The sequence below is a fragment of the Nylanderia fulva genome, unplaced genomic scaffold, assembly GCF_048542155.1.
Source record: "Nylanderia fulva isolate GAGA-0341 unplaced genomic scaffold, ASM4854215v1 Scaffold1, whole genome shotgun sequence".
Taxonomy (NCBI): Eukaryota; Metazoa; Arthropoda; class Insecta; order Hymenoptera; family Formicidae; genus Nylanderia; species Nylanderia fulva.
In genome coordinates, this window is record NW_028189192.1 from 2,010,153 (window position 1) to 2,023,205 (window position 13,053).

Sequence of the window (13,053 nt, forward strand, 5' to 3'; positions counted from 1 at the left end):
ATAATAAATCGCTAACTGAATTCAATTTTAGTTGTACAGAAAGTGGAGTAGAAAAAAAATAGAAAAACATAATCGATCTTTAAAAAAAATTTGCATTATTTCGAAAAAAATACATATAACACACGTTTAATTTATTAAGCGAAATAATCGTTTTTGAAAATGTCTTTACATCTCGAACTTATTCTTTGAGATAACTCTTGGAATGTCACAATGCATTGCATGCAATCGGTTTATTTGCAATTTTATGCGTGTCACGCGACTATAGGACTTGAGGAAGGGCATGTCATTTATTTTTTTTTCTTGGGAGCGTCACGTCAGCCGCAGCATCCGGAATGATATAAGATGAATGTTCAGTTACATTTTAGTTTAGTTTTAGTCAACGTGCGATGATATCGCATCTGGCCATGTGCCAGCCCTCAACAGACGTATGACGTCACTGGATGCTGGCGCGATCGACGCGAATCTCTTTTTCACGCGGAACGAGAGACATTCATATATGGATATACCTCTCGTTTTTATCCCCTCTATATATTTCCTCTCAAATTGGTAACATGAATAATATCTTGTATCGCGAAATACTTTATATCTTCTTACCGGATCGGCAGCGGAAGAGCCGATCGCTTCCGTATGTTTAATCTGTACTTATCAGCGAATATATATGTATATATTGATAAACCGTGCTTACGTAACTTGATTGTCGCCAATTATTATCAAGATCGATTTTTTTCGGCTCTCAACACGCGAGTTTTCGAAACACTGTTCCATCGCGAAAGAAAAAAACATTTCGTATTACAAAAATTTCTACAAAATTACTCCTTGTTACATAATACACTTCATATAACATATTCTCAAAAAGATGTATCCAAAAGCAATCGTACACAGATGTTCTCGGCCAATTTGAAATTAAGCCAATTTTTAGTACTCGAAGAGATGAGACGGAGGAAAGGAAATGAAAGAAGAAAACGCAATAAATATTTTCCCTCGAGACATTAAAGAGTGTCTTAGTATTCCACACAGAGAGAATTTTCTCTTAGAATTTACCCTGACAAATCATGGTAATAATGAGACAATATGGTTATTGGAAGAATTTTTTATAAGGGTATATTCTCTAATTAATTAATTTAATGATCTTGTTAAAGTTCTCTCTAATTAAATAATTTTATGAGTTTATTTTCTGATTAATATTTATTATTATTAATAATGTATAGAGTAAATTTTACATATATAGTAAAATTAGTCGAACATATTTTCTATCTTATTGCGATAGATATATTAATATTTTTAAATACTAATCAGAGAAACTCTAAAATTCTTCCAACACCATATTGTCCCACGATTACCATAATTTTCCGGGTATAAACTCCAAGAAAAAAATCTCCGTGTGGCACCATTCGAAATGACGAGCAGATCCCGCCTCTCGCGCGACGTCATTGTTTTAACGATCGGCCGAAATTCCGGTGAATGACGCAAGCTCTCATCAGCCAGCGTACGCGGAGGCTCTTCTCCCTCAGACGGAAGTGGGGTTGCACGAAGGGGTGAAACGTGTTTGCGCGCCTGCGTCGCAAGACCGGTCGACGCGCCAGCTGCGCCAACCCCTGTCCGTTGGAGGGTATTAAGGCGCACGAGGATCGAATCGAGGGCTCAGAATAGACGAATCCCTCCCGTGTCTCACCCGCGAGGTCCCAGAGAGGTGAGTTCGCACATATTTTTTACGGGTCATTTTTTTCACCGGAAAGAAAAGACGACGATTACACACGTGTCGTGGATTTCGTTGCTCCAGTTTCTGTGCACATGTCAACACAGGAACACTTCGACTTTCCCTTCGCTAGCTCGGGGCTGGGGTTGCGTACGTCACGGTTAGTCTATAATATCGTCGAGATCGATTTTATCCGCTGGAGTTTAGGTGAAATTCGAGAAAAAAATCTGTTTCGCATACATAGTTCGGGTCAAAGTTCTTTCGAGACCCGCCTTTTTACATTCATCCCCATGTGTTCTCCGGATGGTCGTACTGAAGTAATTTAAGAATATAGAACTCGAGGTTTCGTCCGAACTGCTTGTCAAGATTATATTAATTTCGAATACGAGGCTCGTTTAACGATTACCGAGCACTAGTTTCTTTCATAATGTCGTCATATTGTGAATTCATGACGAATGAAAGATATACCCGTTGACCTTTACGTTTGACCTTTGCTACGGTCTTTCAATGACACTTCAACAACATCGCGACTGTAGAATGGTATGTTTTTTGTTTAATGTAATAATATAAGTATCTTTTTTTTCTTAAGAAACAAAAGCCAGGATAAAATCCGAGACAAATAAAAAACAGGAAAGCTGAATATATATTATACGCGCGCATGCGAGATACATTATAGATGTATGTATAATACCTCGTTACAGTTACATAACACTCTATGTGTTGTTTAAATCTGATTCTATTATACGCAGCGTGCGTGACACAATTTCATAAACAAATAATCATGTGCTTTCCAATCTAAAAATCCATGATAATATCGTAAACAAGGGATACGATTTGCGTATAAAATTCTTTTTACGCAGAAAGTATTATAATTGCATTTTTATTAAAGCATATAATGGGTTATATAAATTAAATTATCGATAGGCAAGTGCATATTATTGCATAATTATATTGTGATAAAATTGTAACCTTACGTCAAATTTTCTTTTGCATCTTACTATGCGATTAGATTGCTTAATTAAAGATCACAGTTTTTTTAATCGAATTCTCCCAGATAAACATTTTCTTTACATTGTTTATCTCTTTCGGAACGATAGTGCTGTAATACGTAATTTTTTTTTACGCATATCTTCTGTCATTGTAAGGGTATCATTATAAGCCGCTATCTTTTCAAGATTTTTTAAGAAAAAAGTGGCGTGAGAGAGTTGACGATTTAGTAGACCAATGAGCTCTCGCATCATGTTGATTAAGAAAAATTCTGTTCAATCGAACGATGACAGCATTATATTATTAAACAGCGATACTTGAAACTTCAAAAATTATCGATAATGTAAAGAAAGCATTAATTTCAAAGTATATTTAAATTAATCAAAATCACTTCGCGCACGAGAATTTAAAATAATTGTTTATATTTTTTTTCGAATCAAAGAACATAAATTTTAAACCTTTATTTTTTATCATTTTTTCTCTTTAAAAAAGCGACAGCAATTTTAGAGTCTCATCACAAACGCATGTTCAAGTCGTGCTTAGTAAATGTTTCACCTACTCGCGCGGATTTGCATAAAGTTGAAAGAAAAGAATAATAAAAGGACATAGGAAACTGGTTGCGTCATTCTGTTCCATTGACAATGCAATGACAGGTGACAGATGGAGTTTTCCGAGTGGAATTTCACGTATGCATTAATGCGTCAAAAACGCGAACACATGAAAATGTTTGTTTCGTATACTTATTTTAACGAAAACATTTTGTGAAATAACACTTTTACGGAAATTGAGACCGTAATTTTATTTAATTCTATTAATTTTTTTGTTGACTGTATAATATACATATATTATATAGATAACTCTTGTTAAATTTTGTTACATTATAAGAATCTTGTTTATCTCCGTAAACAGAATGGGAATTTCCATCTAAAAATTTTATTTAATACACACATTTAAATTACTATAAAACTTATAACAAATTATTACAGGTTTAATATTAAGTATATCAATTTGCAAAGCACATCTTGATTTACATATCGAAATATTCCGCTCAATCTTACCTGCATTGCATCATGTTCACATTTATCACTCTTGTATGAGTTCTTATTTTTTTTTTATATTGCGTAATACGCGATATAGATGACTGTTCTTAATTGATGAATATTGCATTTTGTAAGACGCTTTGCCGGATCATCGAAAGATACTCTTTATCGCCGCGAAACAACTTTTATATTCGTTTTTGGGCTATATTATACCGGCGATCTTTCGGGTCTCGTCGTATCTGCATAAAAGAAATAAATGCACTGAGAAATATTAATGAACCGCAAAAATGTATGTACTTAACACTGCTTGCGCTTCTTAGAATTTTACTAACCAATTGTCTGTTTCCTGTTCTTTCAAGCTGCCTAAACAATGGGCGTGGAAAAGGAAAAGGTATGTTACATATCTAACAATAAAATCCTTGTTTGTTGGAGGCGTAGAATTAAAAATTTAAACATGGGCAATTCATATTCAAATTGGCATGCAACATTAAGAGGTTCCACGTTTTTTAAATTTCTTATTTATGTAAATAACAATATAGTTAGCTGGATATTTTAAGATATTGAAGAACTAAATGAAAAATTAAACATGGATAATTCATATTCAAATTAATATAAGCATGCAACTTTAAGAGGTTCCACGTTTTTTAAATTTCTTATTTATGTAGCAACTTTCATAAAGAGCATTAAATTGCAGAGTGAATTAAAGAGTGCGAAGATAGATTTACAATAACAATAAAGTTAAGCTAGATATTTTAAGATCTTAAAGAATTAACTGAAACATGGATAATTCATATTCAAATTAATATAAGCATGCAACTTTAAGAGGTTCCACGTTTTTTAAATTTCTTATTTATGTAGCAACTTTCATAAAGAGCATTAAATTGCAGAGTGAATTAAAGAGTGCGAAGATAGATTTAAAATAACAATAAAGTTCAGCTGGATATTTAAGATCTTAAAGAATTAAATGAAACATGGATAATTCATATTCAAATTAATATAAGCATGCAACTTTAAGAGGTTCTACGTTTTTTAAATTTCTTATTTATGTAGCAACTTTCATAAAGAGCATTAAATTGCAGAGTGAATTAAAGAGTGCGAAGATAGATTTAAAATAACAATAAAGTTCAGCTGGATATTTTAAGATCTTAAAGAATTAAATGAAACATGGATAATTCATATTCAAATTAATATAAGCATGCAACTTTAAGAGGTTCCACGTTTTTTAAATTTCTTATTTATGTAGCAACTTTCATAAAGAGCATTAAATTGCAGAGTGAATTAAAGAGTGCGAAGATAGATTTAAAATAACAATAAAGTTCAGCTGGATATTTTAAGATCTTAAAGAATTAAATGAAACATGGATAATTCATATTCAAATTAATATAAGCATGCAACTTTAAGAGGTTCTACGTTTTTTAAATTTCTTATTTATGTAGCAACTTTCATAAAGAGCATTAAATTGCAGAGTGAATTAAAGAGTGCGAAGATAGATTTAAAATAACAATAAAGTTCAGCTGGATATTTTAAGATCTTGAAGAATGAAATGAAAAATGAAACTTGTGCTCGAAAGAATTAAATAAAATGTTTTCCAAAAATTGGATTAATATCGCGATGTCTTCTAAATGCAGTCTTGCACTTCCTACGCCTCCGTCACTCGTGTACGTCACAAGATTGGTATAATTAAACATTTTCCTCTCTAGTCGAACGACGACATTCAGGAACAGGCGGCGACGCCAACGGCACTGGCCCCAGCCCCGAAGGTAATTCATCTTTCTCCGATGTTGATTCTCGAATATAGTCGTGTATTTGCGCGGTAAGTCGCTGCAGAAGAGACTGGACATTGTTCAAGTTTCAAAATATTGTGAAAAATATTTTCAAATATCGTTGAATTGTATTCAATAATTATTAGGATGGCTGACAAAATCATTTTTTTTCTTTTTATGATGAATCGTGAAACAAAATATCTCTGCGATTTAATCATCGTTGTTCTATTTACAAAAATACGACCATACTCGAGGATTAAAAACAATTAACGAGAGAGAGTTCTTTTATATTACATATAAACTAAAATTTTCTCTTGCTTATTTATTCTAAATTCTTTACGATCTTGTAAAGTCACACGTTATAATCTCTTAGCTTATCCACCTTGTATAAACCGCCCAAACAAACGCGATAACCCTTTTTTTCTTACGAAATTTCTTACGAAATAATCTCGACTTTTTCCTCCCTCGCTTATCTTTTTATCTTCCTTCTTTTGCACGCAGTCCCCGACGAGCGATAAGGACTGGGTAAGTAACCAAGCAATACCAAACATATTCGTCGCGATGAATCGACGCGCCTCGACGGCGGAGGCGAATTATTATTTAATGTCGAGTATGCATCGCGCAGGGAAAAATGCATGCGTGCGTAATGAGCCGTTGTTTATGTCTCGCCAAAGTCATTGACTCGCGAATTATCACGAGGTCTCGTCCCATTAGCGGATGTGTCGGTATATAGTAGACGAACCCCTCCTGTCGTGTCTTGGGTACACAGTACATCGACAGTTATTTCAGATGTGTGTACAAAACACACGATTGTATCGCAAAAGAGAGAGAGACAGACGAAATAAAATATTAAAACGATAAGATAAGCATCTCCGAGGCGAGAATAATGCACCACTGTATATACGTATATGTTAAATTATCAATTACATGTGTTGTGATGGGGCAAACATAATAATCGAAATAATAATTCACTATGTATTTCTCTTTCGGCCGCCGAAAGCGAGTTTAAACACGATTCAAAGTTCACGAGAGATAACGCTTCTATCGCGGCAATGTGTTGAAATTTCGGTGATTAGAGAAACAGAGGGAGAGGAAGAAGGGCGATATAGCATTTAGTTATCGGTTTATGTGGCAACTTGCCGACGCTAAAAGGTTTTAGAGGCATAAATTAAGTTTTTACGAAAGAAATATAATAGTGAAAATTATAATCTGTTATAATAGAATTAAGTTAGACACTTTTTTTTTACTTTAACGTAATCCATTATTATTGACTGATAATAAATTTATATAACAAATTTATAATAATTAAGTTTCAAAGTATTATGAAAAATATTTTCAAATATTGCCGAATTTTGATTCAATAAATTATTAGGACTGCTGGCAAAATAATAATTCTTTTCTTTATTTTGTTATGAATTGAAATAAGATATCTCTGTGACTTAATTTATGCATCATTGTTCTACAAAAGGAATATGACCATGAAAATTAAAAGTAATTAACGAAAAAGGATTATTTTATATTATATATATATATATAATAAAATTTTCTCTTATATATATAATAAAGTTTAATAGATAAAAGGATAGATTGTGCAGGTGATTAAATAAAATTTAATTTTTTGACAGGTTTTAACTTTTTATTTTGACATATGTATATATTGCATTGTTTAAAAGACGAGATATTTAATTTTTCGAATGATAAATTGACACCGAATAACGTGTCGTGACACATCTACTTTTCTTATTGTCAGAAACGTTGAATTTTATAGAACGCAATTTTTGATGACTCCTAGTGTCAGGAACATGTGCGTTTATATCAGCGGTATTTACATGCAAATTAGATCATACGCGTATCGTCATCTCTCTAACTTCCATATTGCGACAATTGGTAATAATTGCCTTTAATAATAGCGAGCCATATCTGTCGGGACTTATTCATATCGTGTATTAATTACAATCTTTAACTATCCCACTAGAAAGAAATAAGAATTTCTTGAAGAAGAAATTTTGTAAATTAATTTTATCTCCATGTCACGATTTCTATTATACTCAAAATTTATTTAATAATATCGATTTATTAAAAAAAATAATAATAATGCGCACACATTTATTTTTTATATTTAACCGACAAAAAATGTGTTTTCAAGAAGGAATGATGGGCAAATTATTTAAAATGTTATGCCGCAATATCATCTTTATAATATCTGTGTAAGATAACACATCTGGTGCATTCTCTCTCTTTATATATACTTATACGTTTATATTATGAGACATCTTAATTAAAATAATCAGTGCCAATAGCTTTCATTCGGTAAATATTTGCGACAACGCATTTTTGGATAATGATAAAGCATTGCTATTCAAGTCTCAGGAATGTCATTAAAAAAGTTTCCATCTCTCTCTTTCTCTCGATCGAACTTTGTATCTCCGAAAAATGGCGGGAAATCTCGCATTGCAGGCTCGTAAATTTTAATGAAGTTTCGGCGCGTTTTCGGAATGTCGGCGCAGTAAAAATTAACATATTTTGTCTCGATGAACGATTTTATTTACAAACACTCCGGTGTTTAACTCCTCGAATTATTATGCCGTGAGCGAGTGTGTCAAAAAGCGAAACGTGGCGACTCGAAGTCGACCTCCGGGGATAGAAGCACTTCAATGCGGCTTAATTGCTAAATTGACCGACGTGACAGACAAACCGACCGTCATTAACGAGTCGCGCGTCCGGTATCGTGTGTATACAGACTGTTTAAAAGAGCTCTTAGAAGTGCGCAAGCAAAGAGGAATAAGGTGCAAAGATGCTGCAAGATGTTCCATGTGTTTCTCATCTTATTTTTCTCTTTTTTTATTTTTTACATTTTTTTAAGTTTTACATTTTTTCCCAAGACAAAATTGCGCGTACAGAGAATATTTTCTCTTAGAATTTACCCTGAAAATCGTGATGATTGTGGAAGAATATATTAGAAGAATTTTATAAGGATTTCTCTGATTAATATTTTTATCACAATAAAAAAATAAAAATGTATACACAATAATAAATATTAATATTTTTTATTGTGCTAAATATTAATCAGAGAATTTTTTATAAAATTCTTCCAATACTGTCCCACGATGACCATGATTTTTAGGGTAAATTCTAAGAGAAAATTCTCCGTGCATAAATTTTCGCTTATAGGTTCGTCAATATATTCTGAAGAACTGAAACAAAGATTTATATATATATATGAATATTATATGAAGGTTCCCTAAATAGGCGAGAATACTTTGATAATAATTATATATGATAAAAATATATGACGAAGTTGTCAGAAAATTTTGTAAATCTAATTAAACAGGAATATTTATATTGTAATTTTGAATATATCTCTTATTGACTTTTGCGTGATCAGCTGTGATTTAACAAAGTTCGGCGTACCTACTCGCTAATAATAATATAATGCGCATCTCTCATCCCTATCTCCGTATCACGCGATATTCATATCGATTTGTGACCGCAAAACACTCCTTTTTTCCGTAATACGAGAATATATGACTACGATTACACCGTCTCGATATCCCAGGAATCGACACGCAGTTTCGTTTTAATCCCCTTCGGCCCCTCGACGCACAAACTCTTAAAAAATCTGACATTAGCGACAGAAGGAAAATTAATTAATCATCGGAAAAATCGGAGAACCACCATTAAGAGCCAACTCTCGATAAGTTTTACCCGACAGGTAGCATATCTTCGTCTCTTTTCAGATAAATTCTAAAAAAAAGAGACGAAGATATGCTATATACCTGTCGGGTAAAACTTATCGAGAAGTTGGAAAAATCGGCCCTAAAAAATGTATACGATATAGTTGATCGCAGAACTCTCGCTACTTTCGCCGATTCGCGGGACTCGAACGTTCGACTATCGAGAGATCGCCGGCGACTTTCTTGCGACTCGAACGCAAACGCACCTCGGAGGGATTCGCTATTATATTTTTCTTTTAGTGGGGGCGATTCTCCCCTCCCCCGATGCCGAAGGGGTGCGTGGGACGGTGAAAGGTTCACATACCGCACCGCGTGTCTGTCGGAATATCCAGCCGGCGAGGTTCGTCCAATCGCGATGTCGGGTCGTAACGGTCCAGAAGAAGGAGGGGACGTCCTGGAGAGCGGGGCCTTTTGAAAATCGGCTTTGAATAGACCATCGCACGAATATCGGCGGCAGTCGCGCGCGCTCGTGACCGTGACACGCAGGTCTTCGTCTCGTCGAGGTCATCGTACGCAGGGTTCCTGTTCCTCGTTAGAGCGAATTTTCCCGGAGTTTGCCGCCACCGATAGAAACCGATCCGGAGAAAGTATTTGTGCGAGAGAACAAAAACGGAGATACCTGCGAGCCCGAAAGAGAGAGATAGAACGCGGACTATTCGCTCCGACCAAGCATGCAGCTCAAGGTAAAGTTCTCGAAAGCAAACGCATCTTTCTTTTTTTTTTTTTCTTTGCACTTTTAACGAGGGACTAAACGGAGAAGTTCTCACGGATCGAATTTGCGGAGCCGATCTTTTTTCTCTCGAATTTTTTGGTACTCGAGTTCCCAAGTTTTAGCTTTTCATCTCCCACAGTTTGAACTTTGAATTAAGGGAATTATTTTTACTGTAAGATAAATACTGTTTAAAATTCAGAGACGTACGATTGCATCATCTAGTTCAGAATGTCTTGATCCGTGTGAGAAACTTTTAATTTTCTAATTACTGTCTCTTAAAAACCTCGTTATTTTCGTTCGAGAAGGAATATTTCACAAAGTGCGACGAAACTGACCCAAGTTAAAAAAAGTATATATATATATATATATATATTTGTAAAAACAAATCATAAATATGTCTGTCATCAAGGTTCCTTTAAAGGTTAATCTTGAAAACGAGCGGCGAAACCGGATAAGAATATGTGTTTTAAATACTCAGGAGAATCGAAAAATTTGCGATAGAGAGAAAGAGAGAAGGTCAACTCTGGATGTATATTTTTGAATCGTCGATGATAAAACTTTTACAACCGCTTTATTCTTAAGATGAAAGTCGGCGCGTATATAAATATTCGCGAATATAATCAACCGTGCACAAAAATATACGTCTGGATTATATCTGGGGAAAAAAATCAAAGGTATTCCGGACAGATATCGTTGACATGTATTATATTCCTGAAAGAATACTCGGTAGAGAGTTTTGTACATGTCAAGTCAAACAGATCTCTCAAGTATGTCATTGTATGATTTTAATTCATCGATTTCACCGAACACTCTGTCCATAACAATTTACGAAATTTTAGAAATTTATTTTTTCCTATGCATATGTGAGCTAATATTGAGTAATAATAGAGTAGTAGTAGTATAGAATATTATTTATTATTTTCTGTGCATTACAAGGGGATTGCTTCTCTTAAAAAAATATATATATATGTAACATACACGTCTAATATAAATATAATATATTAGAAAAAGTGAGTATATATAAAAATGGCAAAATTTAAAAATAGCGTGCAAACAAGAAGGAATTAATAGAGACTTTTAGTTCTTGAATAATTACAAAAATAAGAAAATAATTAAAAGATACAGATTAAATAATTAAAAGATACAGATTAAAATCTGATATAATATAAAAATTATATACATATCTTTCTTAGGCTTCATAAATGTGCTTTTGCAAAATTCGCTTTTTATGTCCGAAAATATAATCGAGATTTTAATTTCAGCAAAAAACTTAGTTAATCATTAATTTCTAATAAGAAATAAAAATCTGGCTACAAACCATAATCGTGAAACATTAGGGTGGGTATATTTTTAAATTCCTCGTTAAAGTCGTAAAGTATGAAAAAATTGCATATGCATCACATGCATTTTCCTTTATTATTTATAGCTCCAATAATTATGGCATATTTTAATACTTTCCGCATTTTGCGGAATCAATATATTTTTTTGCTTTATCATTGAATTATGCTGAGAATGTATCAAATAACAGATAGTGCGGCTGTGATTTAGACTCACACGTGTTAACATATAAAGAGATTTTTAATATGCGGTGCAATCTAAAAAAATCGTAAAATATTTTATTAATCATATTTAATATTTTATTTAATTATACACGGAGAGAATTTTCTCGTACAAAAAATTTATCCTGAAAATCATGCGCGGTAATCGTAGAACAATATATTTTATAAGAGTTTCTGTGATTAATATTTACAATAAAAAACATTAATATGTACAATTAATCGAACATATTTTATATTTTATTGTGATAGATATTAATATTTTTTATAATATTAATTCTTTTGATAAATATTAATTCTTTTACCATATTGTTCCACGATTAGCATGATTTTCAGAATAAATTTTAAGAGAAAATTATCTCCATGTATAATTAAATAAAAAATATTAAATATGATTAATAAAATATACATTTAAGATTTTTATTGCAAATGAAACGTGAATGGTCTCTATGTATTGGAAATTGAAAGTGTTGAGTCCGGCACGCTACGAAAACAGTTTCTGCGCGTCGATTAGCTGCGATTCGATAATGATCAAAAACGGAGGAAGTGTCTCGTCAGTGCTCCTTGAACGCAATGTACGAGATCTGCTCCGCTCGAAAGCTTCAATGAAAGCCTCCGTCAATGAAGGCCACGTTTACGCACGGTGTAAAATGTTGACGAAAAATTGTTGAGCGCAAAAAAAGTGGAACCCGATCTCGTTCGGGGCCGTAATCGTAACCACTTTGAAACGTTGTCATTCACGTGGAACAGAATGCCGACATCAATCAAGTCCTTTGTCTACACGCGACATTTTTTCGCTTTAAAAGATATTATTCGGAACACTTAGAAAGAGAATGGCTGAACGTCGCTAAAGTGATTAGCGTCGCCCCGTCATCTTTGTGGAATTCTTTTTCAAGGAAAAATTATGAGCCATTATCATAATGCGCAAATGGTTATCGTTATTAAATCTTGCACTAAAAAAAACTACTGAATACTACTCAAATAAATATTTACTTTAATAGTCTCATTTACACATTTGTTTGAAACAAATAGATATTTATCTGTTTTGGAAAAGGATTTCTTATATCACATAAATATTTTTCAAAAATCAATATTATTAGTTTCAAAAAAATGATGTATAAAATAGAGAGTATTGAAGTAAATCTTTATTTGATTATTTAATAATTTTTTTCAGTGTGTATATTTTACCGTGGATGCATATATCATATCGCGAGATCACCGCACGAGAGAATCTTCTAATCCTCGTCATATCTGTTTATCCTGCAGAGAATATCTGAAACATTTCGCGCTATTTTTTGATCAGCGAAGGTTAAATTGAAAAAATATCTTTCTTGAAAGTCGGAGAAGGTCGAATAAAAAAAATGGTCAGTTTCGTATTCATCAATCATCTTTGAGTAATGAGCTGAATTAAAGAGTGAAAAATCATGAATTTAAATTTCAAAAGTGCATAAAATATTCATTGAAATTTTTATGGAGTTTAAGATAAAAATTTAAAATTATTTTATATTTAATTCAATACTTATACTTTTAATAGAAGCATCTAGGTGAAAAAATATTCTTTACTA

General features: G+C 32.9%; 1 protein-coding gene across 5 annotated transcripts in view; it reads left to right on the plus strand.

Annotated features, from left to right (window-relative positions):
• The window catches only part of LOC114928318 (solute carrier family 2, facilitated glucose transporter member 1), a 31,312-nt gene that overhangs the window by 6,759 nt on the left and 11,500 nt on the right, over nucleotides 1–13,053 (plus strand). The window contains exons 1-4 of one of the 5 annotated variants that reach the window (XM_029299425.2): nucleotides 1,578–1,690; nucleotides 4,083–4,114; nucleotides 5,424–5,483; nucleotides 5,988–6,011. The exons of 2 other annotated variants lie outside the window; for them this stretch is intronic. In XM_029299425.2, coding sequence (XP_029155258.1) covers nucleotides 4,094–4,114; nucleotides 5,424–5,483; nucleotides 5,988–6,011 — 105 coding nt within the window. In that variant the 5' untranslated portion in view covers nucleotides 1,578–1,690; nucleotides 4,083–4,093. Of the gene's footprint in view, nucleotides 1–1,577; nucleotides 1,691–4,082; nucleotides 4,115–5,423; nucleotides 5,484–5,987; nucleotides 6,012–9,516; nucleotides 9,904–13,053 lie in introns of those variants that run through there. 2 more of the 5 variants (XM_029299426.2, XM_029299428.2) reach the window with 2 other exon arrangements.